A 14,127-nucleotide genomic window follows, 5' to 3' on the forward strand; every position below is an offset into this window, starting at 1 on the left:
AAATTAGCCTCTGGAAAATTAATTGTGTTTTACTTTGAAGCTTTCTCTACTACTGCCTGTACGTTACTAGTGTTTATAACCAGTAGGTGTACCAGTATCACTGATCCTCATTCACCCTGCTTTCCAAAAAGGTTACATAATTCTGTCATGTATACTTGCAGTGATCTTTTATGAACACCACTAAACTAGTTAATGATCAAAATAAGTTAGAATTCAATTATAACTTTTTTCACTGACATATTCATTTTTTAAAAAAATTCAAAATAGTTCCCATTGGTGTATTCAATGCAAATTGTTCACGAGCTGTAGAACGATGCAAGGCTTAAAATCTCATTTTCTGCTAGAAATGAAGTAGTGGCTATAGGCTAAAGGGACAGGATGAGGAACTATCCTTTTAAAATTACAGTACAAAATTATTCTTAAAAAAAAAAGAAAAGAAATGTAACATGTTTATTAATCCAGACAGGCTTCAAGTAAGAGTTATGGAAATGACTGTTTCAGCAACAACACTAAAGAGCATCCTTTGTGCTGAGTCCTCCTCTTTCCACCTGTACTGGCTGCAGGATAAACTCTTGCTATAAGGTGGTACTAAATGTGCTATACCTAAAATTGTACTTAGAGGTTTCTGGTATCCAGTACATGTCATTAGGTGTCAGATTGGCCAGGGCAGCATTTTTTTGACAACTGATTCTGCATTCAAACACATGAATGCTGCCGTTCTCCCCCCTTCCCCTTTTTATTGAAGTGACTGCTAGAATTTCCCAAGCAGAGCTAAAATGCTTCATACAGCAAGAGAGATCTGTCTCAGAGATCCTGCACACCGAGAGCATTCTTTAGGACTTTTACATTGCCTTGGTGTGTCTCCCCATTGCCTTTGGCCGTGCCTTCGTCTTTCTTGGCTCGACCATCAAACAGCCATTGTGTCTGTATCCTGATAAGGATCGACTGTGCTTAATCCTGCTGTGGGAGACAAGGATGCTAGAGGTCAAGGAGTGAATTCTTCCTTTTACAGATGTTGTCTGGGATGTCTTCATTTCAGAGCTATTTATAGGCTACATGGGCACTTATCTTTCTAAGGAGATAATCTCCTTTTTAATATTTTGTGTTTCTGGTTGAATATTTTTTCCATGTCAATGACATCATAACCAAAGCACTGAAGGTTAACTAATCAGCAAGCTCTTTTTAATTAACTTTCTGGTTCAACTGTAATTGTATCCCTCTGTAATTCTCTTGCATCCATGGGTATGACTACACTGCTGTGAACCAAGTGCTGTTACTTACACTGTTGTTAACTTGCACCAAATCAGATCGGGTAATTCCAAGTAGCACAGCCCTGAGGAAAGGCAGAGAGATACACTAAAGCTTCCTGCATGTAGTATGTGTGTGGTAGGTAACAGCTTGGTCCCTTTAATTTTGGTAATTTTAAATTTTCCATTTATGCAGATGTATAAATGCAGTGAGAATTTTTATAGACACTATGATGTAAATCTCCACTTGATAGCATTCAGAAGTCAATGAAATTACCTCTCCTTCAGCTCTATGTCTCTATGAGATTTATTTCATCCTCACTGACCTGGTGTGTAGACTTGGGCTAGCAGGGGTTTCTGGTCACTGTAGGAGCCCAGGCAGCAGCTGCTGTTTTTTTGGGAGCAGTCAGTTTTTCTGTCCCCCTGCCCTACTTGAATGGCATCAGATGTCAGGGTCCAAAGGAATATCTTTAAAGGATGAATTATATTCCAGTATTCTTGGGGACACTGATTTTAATAACAAATCTGTGTAATCTTGGCAGGCCTTCTTCCTTTTTGTTTGCATTTCACATAATCTACAAAGCAAGTTTACAGAGCAAAATGTTTCTGAAAAACAGGAATTTCTCATGAGGACTGGGAAACTCTGGTCCTGGATTTTTTGAGTTGTGTTTGCATTATGTGTAGGCAGCCAAGAAACACCATGCTTTGAAGATTTTTGTCAAAAACTAACCTTTGTAGCTATGTTGGAGAGCAGATGCAGAAACATGTTGGTTGGAGAGCATGTGCAGAAAGTTGCTGATGAACAATCTCCAGACTAAGGTCCCAGTCTGGACAAACACATGCACGGAACACTGCAGAATCTCAAGGAAGTCAACATAATCCCTCAGAGGTTACAGAGAGGAACAATTCCTATGAATAACGTGACTATGCAGAGGCTTGAGTGTAGCTTCATGTTTCAACAAAACAGAATCTAGTGCCTAGGCTGGCCTTTGAAGTGCAGGAGTGAGGAATCATTCATGGAAACATATAAATGAATGTCTTGAAATATCAGAAGAAATTTTGAAATATTAAAGTTATCTCAGGAAACCTCAACGAACCCAAAGACAATGCTCACAAAGAAAGAGATACTGCAATCATACTATTATTTATTTACAGGAAAGAAGCTTTCAGCTCTACTCTAAAAATAATACATATCTGCTTACGCTTATACCACTGACACTGAGATTTGAGACTTAAAACTGAGGTGAGGTGTTTAGTGATCGCTGACTTTAGCATAGTGATGACCACATTGAACTCTCTCTGACCTGGGCCTCATATTGTGTTTGCAAATTGGAGAAACCTCATCCAAGGTTTGTAAGGCCTAAGGATCTATTGCATAAGCATGTCCTTATCAGACTTCTTAAAAAGCTCTGAGACTATCAAGCCAACACGATTACAGTTGCCATTTCCAGAGAAAATCAGGACCTAGAAGAGCATCTTTCACTTTCAAAACTGAGGAGTTATGGGGTTTTCTAAATCCTATTCATGAAACCAGGCTCTACCAGCAGACTGGGCAATCCCTTCAGCCATTTATAGTACTTTGCTTTACGAGTGCTTAGAACATGGCAGTGCCTGCATCTCCAGTGCAAAACATGAAAAGCTTGCACAGGTGGTGGATGCAGAAGAACATGATGGGAAAATAATGGATCTGGACTGGATATGAGAAGAGCAATTGAAGTCAGTCAGGCCCTAGAAAAGACAAATAGCCTACAACTGATCTCCAAAAAGCAAGTGTTAAGTAGTGCCAGAGGAGAAGTGGAGTTCACTCAGCACATGCTTGCAGTGCATGACTATAATGAGATCATTCGTCCAGGGCAAACCACAAAGGGAAAATGAGTGACCTCTGGAATATTGGAAAGGGAATTGAAAGAGATTGAATATTTCAGGGGTTCTTGATTGCTGTAGTGTTTCCTATGGACCCCTCCCCTACTCAGATACATTCCTCAATTCTTACACTAAAGTTACTGCACCGTTATTTACTTCCTGGTGTAAAAGTTGTACCCAAACTCTCCCTCGTGTGGCCTCACCAGTATTAGTTGAGTTACCCAGGGGGATCAGTTTGCAAACCACTAGAGGGATCTCAGAAGTTTGAGCTAAGAATGGGTATAAGTGAGATTTCCACAGCTGATGTGCACAGCTAAAAACTTCAGTTACACTCTGCACTGAAACAGGTGAGGAAAGGGGCAGGTGCAGATAGCAGTCAGGTATCACTGACATCCTCACACAAACGCCTCTGACCTTTACATTCCCTGTGGCACTGACACTTCAGCACATGTCACCTTTACGAGTCAGGCTTTCTGCAGAATCTCCAAAAGCTTAGTTATGGCCATTACCCTCAGTCTTCATGCATGGCTCCTGCTGTGGGGTTGAGCTATTCAAAATTGGTTCAAAGACTTAAAACAACAAAATGTAACAGGTGTAAATCACTTGTCTGGACTTGTGTCAGATGACAAAACAGAATTTGCTTGTCCTGCGTTGTCTCACAGCTCTTTGACTTCCAATTGCGGAGCCACACTACCACTCCTGTAGCTTCTGTAAATTCTCTTGTATGCAAATATGTGTGCAGTGCTTTACACATACACAGGGAAGATGGTAAGGACACTTGTTATCTTTTCATTGAAAAGCATCAGTCATGCAGATTAACACCAGATGAGGGCTTTGTCCATCCAGGGTAGAGATTTATTTTGACAATAATGCCTGTCAGGAATGAATAACATTAGGGCATACTTTTATTCCTTTTTTTTTTAAAAAAAACATCTTTATGTTATGACATTTTCATTGCACTCTAATACAGCTACATGCTGTGGAAGATATTCAGTAGCATATTCTGTGAATAAGTCAGACTGGAGAACTTGCACAGCCACAAACTGATTATATTGTTCTGCCAGCTCTAGACAGAGAAAAATTATTATGCAAGTTCTGCTTGTTAATGAGACAATAAAAGTTGGCTTTTCTGAAGGTTAAGTAAAAAAAAAAAAAAAAGGGTAACTATGAATACAGGCCCCCAACTGAAGAGGAGAGAGCTTGTATGAATGGCTCTGGACAGTACACTCAGTGATGGTGGGTGACCAGGTTCTCAAAAGAAGTTGGGTTATTTTAAACTAAGTTAGTGTACTCAGAGAAAATCACCTGTTGAAAAGCGATTTTGTGGGATACAGGAAACTCTTGGGTGAAATAACATTTTGTTGTCTGTGTCTAAAAAGTCAATTCCCTAAAAATATCTCAAAGTCAAATAAGCCAGATGATAGAACCCATTCTACTCCCTCTGTCACCTAACTCAACTAGCATGACTCAATTTGTTCATTTATCAGCTTCTTCTTCCCAATTATTGTGATCTCTATCAAGAGATAGAGATCCAAACATTACTGCCATATCTGCTTTCTTTTACCTTTATTCCAGTTATTGCACTGGCAATAGGTGCTGTACAAACACATAGTGGAGGGCAGTTTTTCTGCTGAGGACCTATGTTCAAATAGACATGACAGCTGACAGGCAGGAGAGGCAAAGAGCTGTCCCTTCCCTGCTTGGCAAGGAAACAGCTCTGCCAGCCTGAGCAAGCAGAGCCAGAGGGAAGCCACACACCCCCAGACCAGGGTCTGTGCCCTCCACTGATGCTCATCAGAGTACTGGCCATTAACCATATGGCAAAACTCTTCATGATGGAAAATTGTCAGCAGTGGGTTAGAATAAAGAATCGTTTTCTGAGCAGACCTGGAATTCTGTCTGCTTTTGAGGAGTTCTGGCTTCAAAGAAGGACATGAATATATGCAGCAGTTGCATGTTTACATTTTTAACTTTCAAGCTGTAAAAACCTGACATGCATAGTCTTCTTTTTTTAATTTGGTGGGAATTGCTGTAATACTTGAGTCTGCAATGGTCTATTGAAAACAGACCCCTGACTAGGAAATAGGGAGTTTAGATGTTATAAACTGCTAGTAATTTATTATTTTGAGATTGGCATATATTTTGGCAAAGTTTAAGTTGGCTGGAGTGATAGTGAGTGATGAAAGATGTTATGGCGGTTGAGAAGTGGCTGAATTCCTTTGTTTCCAGACTTTTCACTTTTTTTTAGGGCGCAGAATGTTTATATAGAAAGTGTAATATTGTTTTATGAGTATTTGCTGGACCCTGCTAAAACCAAGCACTCAAGCTTTACTCTTTTAACAAAGTGTTTTGTTATGGAATTCCTCTGGGTTTTGATGTTTCTAAATTAGGGTTAAATCAGGTTGGCATGTGGGGGCCATGGGAGAACAGGCCAGAAGTGACCAACAGTCTGATGTCTAAGGGTGCCCTTGCACTCCAGGAGGTGATGTGGTGGCAGGAAGAGAGGACTCCTCAACTGGGCATGAAGAAACCATAACACAGGGGCACAAAAAGGGGAGGAAGAGGGGATTTTAAGCACTGGGAAAGCTGTCAGCATTTTAAGAGTTGGACGTCTTCAGTGCAAGACCCTGCCTGCCCCTTGTCTGCTCTCTGGTACACCAGAGCCTACATGTTTTCCATGTTTTATTTCCATCATCTGGAACAGGGGCACTTTTAGTCCCATGGTTATAAATTACCATTCTTCCTTCCTGATCATCTCTATTTTTCCCTCCAAGACTGTGGTACTTGGTGAGCCGTGATACACTCAGGAAACAAATTCTTGTTTCTGATACTTCTCTGCCCATTTCCTCTGCATTTATCTCCTCCAAGTCAGCTGCTCATAAAACTCATTGGCTTTCTGCCTTCAGCTTGGCTCACTAAACCCTGGAGTCAGTCTTCAGGCTTTTTGTTTTTACAATAAAGGACAGAGCTCTGAGCCACAGCATCCTGGGATGTTGTAGCAGCAGACAGAAAACCTTTAAACCATTAAGAAACGGAAGCTGCTAAACTCAGTGTTTCATTGTTGAGAGCATCAAGGCTTCCTTCAAGCTGAGTACAAGGAAAAAGAGCAGAGTCTCTACTAATTCACAAAGCTTACTAGGAACAAGAGTCAGTTTTCTGATTGTGTCATACAGTCTGTGTTGTAATAACTTTCCAAGTCTGTATTCTCCCGTTTAATACTCCACTTTAATAAAGACCTCACATTGCTACTCTGCTCCAGGTTGCTCTCATCATAATCTTTGTAAACTCCTTCTCCCAAGTAGCACTGGGCACTTCCAGTTCTCAAAAGACAAAGCAAAGGCTATCCTTCCTGTCCTAGCAATGCTGGAGAGCCAATAGGCCAGGAAGGAAAAAACAAAGCAAAGAGCTTGTTTCAGACAAATTTAACAACAAGGCATATAAAACCTCATCCCTGTTAAAATAAAAGACCAAAGTGCCAGTGGCTTCAACACACATTATACCTTCCAACTCTACAATTTTTAATTTTTTTTTCAAACTATTAAACATATATATAGATTTAGCTTAGCATTGAGAGGCCTCAGCTGGAATACTTTTCACAGTTTTGGGCACTGTGCTTCAAAAAAGATGTGAACCAACTGGAGAGAATCCAGATGAGAGCAACAAGAATGATCAAAGGTCTAGAAAATGTGATGTATGAGGAAAGACCAAAAGAATTGGATTTGTTTAGACTAGAGAAGAACAGTCAGACAGTCTGAGGGGAGACGTGACAACAGTCTTCAGACACGTTAGACTGCTGCAAAGGGGCAGATAAATTGTTCTCAATTTCTACTGGAAGTAGGCTAAAAAGCAACAGATTACAATGGAGATTCAGGCTTGACTTTAGAAGAAACTTCCTATTGGTTACAGCAGTTATACCTGAGAAGACATTGCCCATGGAAACTGTGGGATTCCCTTGTTTGAGATTGGGGTACTGGCATAGTCCAGTCTCCTTTGCAGTAGAAGCACGAATAAGACTGGTCCTAGTCCTTTTCAGCTGTTTCCGCCCATGTTAGAAGTGTAGGAGAGAGATTGCAAGTGAATAAAACAATTCATATTTTCTGAAGGAACTTGGACAGGTCTGACCTGAGTGGTCTTTGAACAGGAGATTAATTACAGCCATAACTACAGAGTTAGTATTACTACCTTGTGGTCATTACAAACTGTTTGCAACCATCGCACTCAGGAAAACAGGGAAAAATAAAATTCTGATTCTTATCTGCTCCAAAGTCCCTACTTATGCTGGACACTATTCTGGCAGTGGAGGCCTGTGTCAAAGATGTTGAGTGTAAATAAGCATAAAATCCTAAATGTTGTAAAACACACCATGCAGTGACAGATTTCTATGAACTCTGTTATATAGAAAGATTTAATACAGACAGGAACCCAAACATGTGACACTTTATCAGAAAGCAAAAGATTACATAATACAACATGTTTTTTGGAATGAATTTACAATGAATTTTAACTATAAAATAGAATGAAAAAAAAAAAACCCAAACCAGGTGAAACTAAGACAAATGCAGGGTGAATTGAAACAAAGTGCCTGACTGATAATTCCAGAGATAATTGGGAATGCAAATTGGGACTTCTGAGGTCCCTTGTTTCAATAGGTGGGTTGTTTTTTTTTTTTTTTTTTTTTTTTTGTTTCTGTTTCTGCTTGTTTGTCTGCTTTTCATTTATAATGAAACAAAAATTTAAAAAGGCAAGGTTGCAAAAGCCAGCTTTTTCCTCAGTTTTTTTGGTGCTTTCTGCTAAGCAGCCTTGGAGCTACAAAGGTTCACAGTCTTTCACATAGACTCATGCCCTAGATGTGCTTACAGTGAGAAGAAGAGTCCTTAAAATACATGACCACATAGAGAATCATATGGGATCTTCAGCTGTTTGCATCCTGGTCGGGACTGTGGATGAAGAGGCCTCCCAGCTCAGACAGGCAGAGGTCGCCAGGTCTCTGGAAACAGTGATTTGGTCTGGAGCTGCTATAGGTACTGGCTTTTGAGGAGAGAGTTCTGCAGAGGAGGAACTGTCTCTTTTGGCTTTACGTTTCCTGGGCACAAACTCGAGGTTTAGAAGGAGTACTGTGATACGAATATCCTCAGCCGGATGACGGAGCTTCCTCTGAAGTTGATGACGGTGTTAACAGTGATCATTTCCAAGTCCAACTCAATAGTGCGGGGCCCCTTCACGGGGCGGGTCATCACCAGAGTAGCACTGATTGGTCCTGTTTGCTGTGCATAAAACAAGAGAAAGCAAGTGAGATTGCCAAAACTAGTTCTTCGAAACTACTGTCTCACTACAGCCTTCAAGCTGCCAAAATAGGTGTTTTCTGTTTCATTGTTTGAAACCACTGCAGCTGATGGGACAAAGTTTCATTTCAGCATTTTGGCTTCTTTTCAGTGTGAACTATCACCTTCTACAGTTTGTAAAGCCTTTGGGAGCCCTGCACATTAAAGTAGCTATTGAAGATAGACACTTGCTATTGCCTAAAAAAGAAAAAAATATGAAAGCATGGGTTTAGGGTATAAACAAGTTATGATACCTTTTTGGCTTTTTGTTTGGTTGTTTGTTTGCTTGAGGTACTCTTTAGTTTGATGTAAAGGGCATGTTACTGTGAAGCAGGGGTCTTCCAGAAGGGGTTTTGTTAGCAGAACCTGGAGAACAGGTATCCCCATGTGAATGGAGTCTGGGTTTGTGGTACGTTGTGTATGTCGATATCACAAACCTTACCCTCCAAAGAGAGCTTTGAATATGCAATGGCACTAAAGAAAACCAGTCCTTTATTAAATGTAACCAGACCTTTTCAATATCTGACCAGAATATTTGACCAGGATTATGCGCATTTAAAAATCAGAGCTGTTAATGTTAAAAACAACTTCAGTTTGTTTTCCATCAGGAACTTACACAGACATAGTGGGTCCTATTTTACCTGTCCAGTTTTACCTCAAAACTGAATGTTTGTTACCTTTGATCAGAGAAGGCTGACATAGCCATGAGGAGGTGCTGGGCATGTTGCCTGGTCTGTGCCAGGCTTGGTCCTGGTGCCTCAATATCCCTCCCATATGGCCATGCCGTCCCGCTGCCCGGGAAATGGCTGCTTGGTAAACCACTGGAATAGCAGGCTCGGGCAACGGGGGTGGGTGCTGGGGCCTCAACACCTGCTAGATCGGCCCAGATGAGGGGAAAAGGTCAGCGGGATCAGTAATGACTTTGCAACAGGAAAGCTCTTGTGAGATGTAAATGATTGTAATGGGACCACTTGTCAATTCAGGATTTTGAAACATTTTCCTTTTCTTACAGTGGGAGTTTCTTTTGAGAAATATGTTCTGGAATCTATCCCGCTCCCCATGTCCCTGAGGGATGGGAACATTCAGCAGCCACAGAACAGGACTTAATGTGAATGTCAGAGCCAGGTTTTGCCTGGGGCTGAAAATCAACCTCTTGACCGTCACCCCCCCTTGTGGATGTGCCCCATTCTCTGCAGACACCCCTGTAATCTCTGCATGTCGGTGGTGTGGCAAAGATGACTGGGGAACAAAGAGATCTTCTGAGGAAGACAAGTTAAAAAACCCCAGGTAATTGAATTTTCTCTAACAGTGTCTACATAAAATGTGTGTTCTCAGTGAAAAAAATTCATAATGAACGAAAGCAAAGAATCCAGAAAGTTAATTGTTGGCATAAAAGGGTGGGTTTTTTCTTAATTTTTTGTTTTCATGTTTTTCAAATTCCAATGAAGAGTTTAATAAAACAGACAAGAAACATTGAATCTTTTGGTGACAATTGTTGATTGTCCATCAAATAAAAAACAGTTTGGCACAGTAGTTTCAAGCTCGGGAGACCTGAGCTATTCTTAGACATGGGTACGGCTCTGGGCTTTCCTAAACCTACTGTCTCATAGGAGAAGCATGTTTGCTTTGGGTATGTTACTGTCCTGAGAAATCCAGCAGTTCCTGCAGATCAGCACACTGCTCTGCATGTCTGTATGTAAAAAAAGCCTCATACTGAATGTTTAAGTGATAGTCATGAAAAGCTCAGTTGTGCTATCAGGACATTCAGCTAACGACAAGATACTCCATGTTTTCCCCCAGTGAGCACGAGACTTACCCGCATGTAGAATTCCCTGCCCTCGTTCCCTGATTTGATTTGGAAGATGTAATAGGCTCCAGGGTAGCGAGTTGTTGCTTGCATCTGAAAAATGTCCGAAGGCACAGACCTCCCAGACACCATGTCCATCACTCTGTACAGGATGGTGAACGGCTGATCTCTGCACCCAGGGTTTTCAGCTGGACACATGCAGCGGCTGATTGTAAGAGATAGAATTGTCATCAGGGGTTACAAATTGCTGTAGTATTTGATTCTTTATATGCTAATATAGGTGCATAAAGAAATAAACAAATAATGTTGTTGACCAGCTAAAAGAATCAATGAAACTTGTAATGAATTTTCTCACTTTTAGCATTCTCTGTGTTGCTATTCTGGCCTAAATCCTGCCTCCTTCTTCTTGTCTTCTTGGCCAAAATACCTTGGCATTCTCCTTAGATCACTCAAAAATGTGAACTTTCTTTGAAGCAGCCCTACAGGTATACAATACTCAGTACATGTTTGTTCTGATAGTAATTTAAACTGTCCCCAAAATATTATTAGATCATTTCACTCATAGTACTACATAAACGGTAGTGATTTTTGTTTCACCGTATTTTGTGCACTACATGAGAACATGCAGTAGACATCCCGGATCAAACCAAAGTTCTAACATCAAATGCAGAGCGTTAAGGAAGAAAAGGATAGCAAGCCAAGTATACAACACTTCCACCAACAGTCTCCAATTGTTTGTGGCTCAGGGAATCCTTGAAACAAAAGTTTCTTCTTTGTATTAATCAGCTATTAATGCATTTCTTATCCATCAGCTTTTCCAGCTTCCCACATGAATGTTTGGCATCCACAGCCCCCTGTGGCCAGGAGCTCCACAGCCCTCTTTGTCTCTCTTTGCTTGGCCTCTTTCTGACTTTATCTGATGCTCCCAGCTGTTCTACTGAAAGGAGAGCAGCCAGTCAATCCCTGCTCATCCTCCTCACCCATCTCAGGGCTTCATATTTGACCCTGTTCATGGCTGAAGTGCTCTAACTTGTCTGTTCTTCACAAGGAAGCTATTCCATACTTATGATCATCCTCATTGCTTCTTACGAACCTTCATCCAGTTATATTTCTTTTGACAGGAGGGGAAGGAACTGCACAGTCTTAAAGATGTGGTACACAATAGCATGTGCTCCAAGGATATTCTCTACCTATTAACACTTGAAATTCACATTCCTTTTCTGACCTCTAGTGAGTTCTACAGATCATGGAACTAGAACCCTCAAATCTCAGTTTGCATGGATTATGATCAAACCAGTGGCCCTTATTTAATTTGTGAATTTGGGATTTTCTTTTTACTTTAAATTAATCTACACTGAAATTCATTTGCCATTTTTATTGCACAGTCATTGAGGCTTAATCTGCAGTATTTTTCTACCCACTCTTTTATCTACTGTCTTCAGATACTGTTGCAGATTTTGCCCATCTCATGGTTTATTCTTTTTCCCAGGTTGCTTATGATGGACCAAGTAGGTCCAGCTCAGACCTCTGCAGAACTTCAGTGGGAAAGTTGACAATTTAATACTTCCTCTGTTTCATTTTTATCTTTCAGCCTCTTATTCTTCTGTTCCAGAGACTTTTCTCTGTTGCTTACAACTGCTCAATTTCCATAATAACTATGTGAAGGTCTTTCTAGAAGCCTTTGGAAATGCAAACAGACCGCATCAGTCCATGTGCCCTAGCCACATGCTGCTGATTTCTTCAGAGAACTCTCAGAAAGTTGTAAGGCAGGATATCCCTTTATAAAAGCCATATTGGGGGAATTGACTGTGCAAGGGTCTTTTTGAGTATTTTTTCTATAACCTCCACTACTGACATCAATTTCAGACAGTGCATCTGGCATGTCTCCATCAAGAGGCTCTTGGCATTATGAACACCCAATTCCTTCCACAGAAAACACAGATGCAAGGAATTCTTAGCTTTTATACTGACCACTTCTAGACACATGTCACAAATTAAGTGCAGTCCCATCTAGACATGAGTCAAAGCCACCAAACACAAAGCTCAGAGATCGAGAGCTCTGGTGCAAGCTGCTCTGCAAGGACTCTGTAGTTGGGCTCTGAGGAATTTAGATGCAGAGGATTTAGTTATTTCAAATTCCAGTTTAAGACTCTATCATCAAGGTAGGAAAACACAGAACTAGGCAAACACTATGTGTCCACTCTTCAGCTGCCCTGGTAAACAAAGCAATGTAAATATATTAATAAATTTTCAAGGAAAGAAGCTAATTATTAATCTCCTGCCTTTCTATAAAATATATTAGGCTACCAAGCAATTCCAGGTTATTTGGTTTAGTGCAAACACTGTGGATGAAATAATGTGGACTGCAGTATCTCGAGATCTGTCTGGAACTGAAATATTTTGAGGCCCAGCAAATACATACAAAAATGTAAAAGAAACAGGCTATTTCTAGAAATGTAGGGTTTATTGTTTGCTTGCTCAAATGATTCCCAGTTGAGACAGTAACAGTGCTAACAGCCAGACATAACCAATTTCTGGGCAATTTCTGGATCTGTCTGTGAACTATTCAGAACTTTTAACCTTTACGCAATAAGAAACTATTTGTATCCTGCTCTAGCTATCATCTAATATTTTAAAGTACTTCCAAGGCATAAACTAGTTACCATTTGCAGAAAATATTCCTACTAATAAACAGGCTGCATTTGAGCATGTATGAAATCAGTTAGTATTGTAAGTAAATGTCTCTTATTACATCACAAGTCTTGCTGTTTTCTCAGCTAACTGATATCTGTGTTTCCAGTCTAACTTCACATACATCTGAGTATGATATCATATCAGATCATATATCATATCACACCTGGTGACCTGGTAAGGAAGTGCAACTTGTTATTTTTATAAAGCTCACCAGTGGTAAATGTAGCAATAGCATGTATGTATAGATTTAGACAGACTTCATGGCTGCGTTCTAAAATTGTAGCTTATTTGGTTTACTCTAGATACAACTCTCACAGATAGAATTTGCTTTTGTGGCTGTGGGTATGTTACTCACTTCTCATTAATCTGGAGATAAGGCTCCTCGCATCGTACTGGGTCTAAACATTTATATTCTCCGGGGATATTGAAGCATGTTTGCTGCGAAGTGCAGGTGAAGTTTCTTATTTCACATTCGTTGATATCTAAAACACAAGGAATGAGAGAATGGCTAAGGCAGGGAAATACGTACAAGATGCCACTCCTACAAACTGGTTTCCATCTTAAAGAACTACCCCAAAATTCATAAAACTCTTGCACTGTAAGACATGGCATTTTTATAACTGTCCCCTCTTTTAAGATCAGCTTTTACTCCATTGATTTCTCCTTATTAGAGTGCTCCTACATGCTAAATGCTGGGGAAAAAAAAAAGGAAAGGAATTGGCTGCTCAAAATCTCTGACCTTGGAGAATGGGAAAAGTAGGAATGTGTAGCAGAGGGGAGAGCATTTGAGGTCTTTCCTGTGTAGCTGTTTCCTAGCCATTAAAGTCTTAATTAAAACAACACACCAATTCACCTCAGCAGGAATATTCACGTGATGACATTCTGACCAGAATTGCATAATTGGCCCCTACAAGTATTTCACTGTGCAATGCCAAGACCAAACATCTCAGTGCTTGAAAACCTCTTTCTAGACACAGGATCTATTATCTGGTCCTGGGGGGTTTTAATCAGTGCAGGAATGTTACCTTGGCAACTTCTACTGTCATCAAGCAAGTTATAGCCCGAAGGACAGGTACAGTAGTAGGAACCAGGCCCGTTCACACATTCATGCTGGCAGAGGAACTCTGAGAAGCTGCATTCGTCCATGTCTGCAGTGGTAAAACAAAGTTTAGTGTCAAAAGAGCAGTCTTGCAGG

General features: G+C 40.5%; 1 protein-coding gene across 3 annotated transcripts in view; it reads right to left on the reverse strand.

The window, feature by feature from the left end:
* Nucleotides 1-7,497: 7,497 nt before the first annotated feature.
* FBLN5 (fibulin 5) overlaps nt 7,498-14,127 on the reverse strand; it is a 48,704-nt gene continuing 42,074 nt past the window's right edge. For all 3 annotated transcript variants that reach the window (XM_066188679.1, XM_066188681.1, XM_066188680.1), the window contains 4 exons: nt 13,958-14,080; nt 13,288-13,414; nt 10,248-10,443; nt 7,498-8,374 (listed from right to left, as the gene is read on the reverse strand). In XM_066188679.1, coding sequence (XP_066044776.1) covers nt 8,213-8,374; nt 10,248-10,443; nt 13,288-13,414; nt 13,958-14,080 — 608 coding nt within the window. In that variant the 3' untranslated portion in view covers nt 7,498-8,212. The remainder of the gene's footprint in view (nt 8,375-10,247; nt 10,444-13,287; nt 13,415-13,957; nt 14,081-14,127) is intronic.

This window comes from Chamaea fasciata, unplaced genomic scaffold, assembly GCF_029207755.1.
Source record: "Chamaea fasciata isolate MVZ Bird 193981 ecotype frontalis unplaced genomic scaffold, bChaFas1.0.hap1 SCAF_7, whole genome shotgun sequence".
Lineage (NCBI taxonomy): Eukaryota > Metazoa > Chordata > Aves > Passeriformes > Sylviidae > Chamaea > Chamaea fasciata.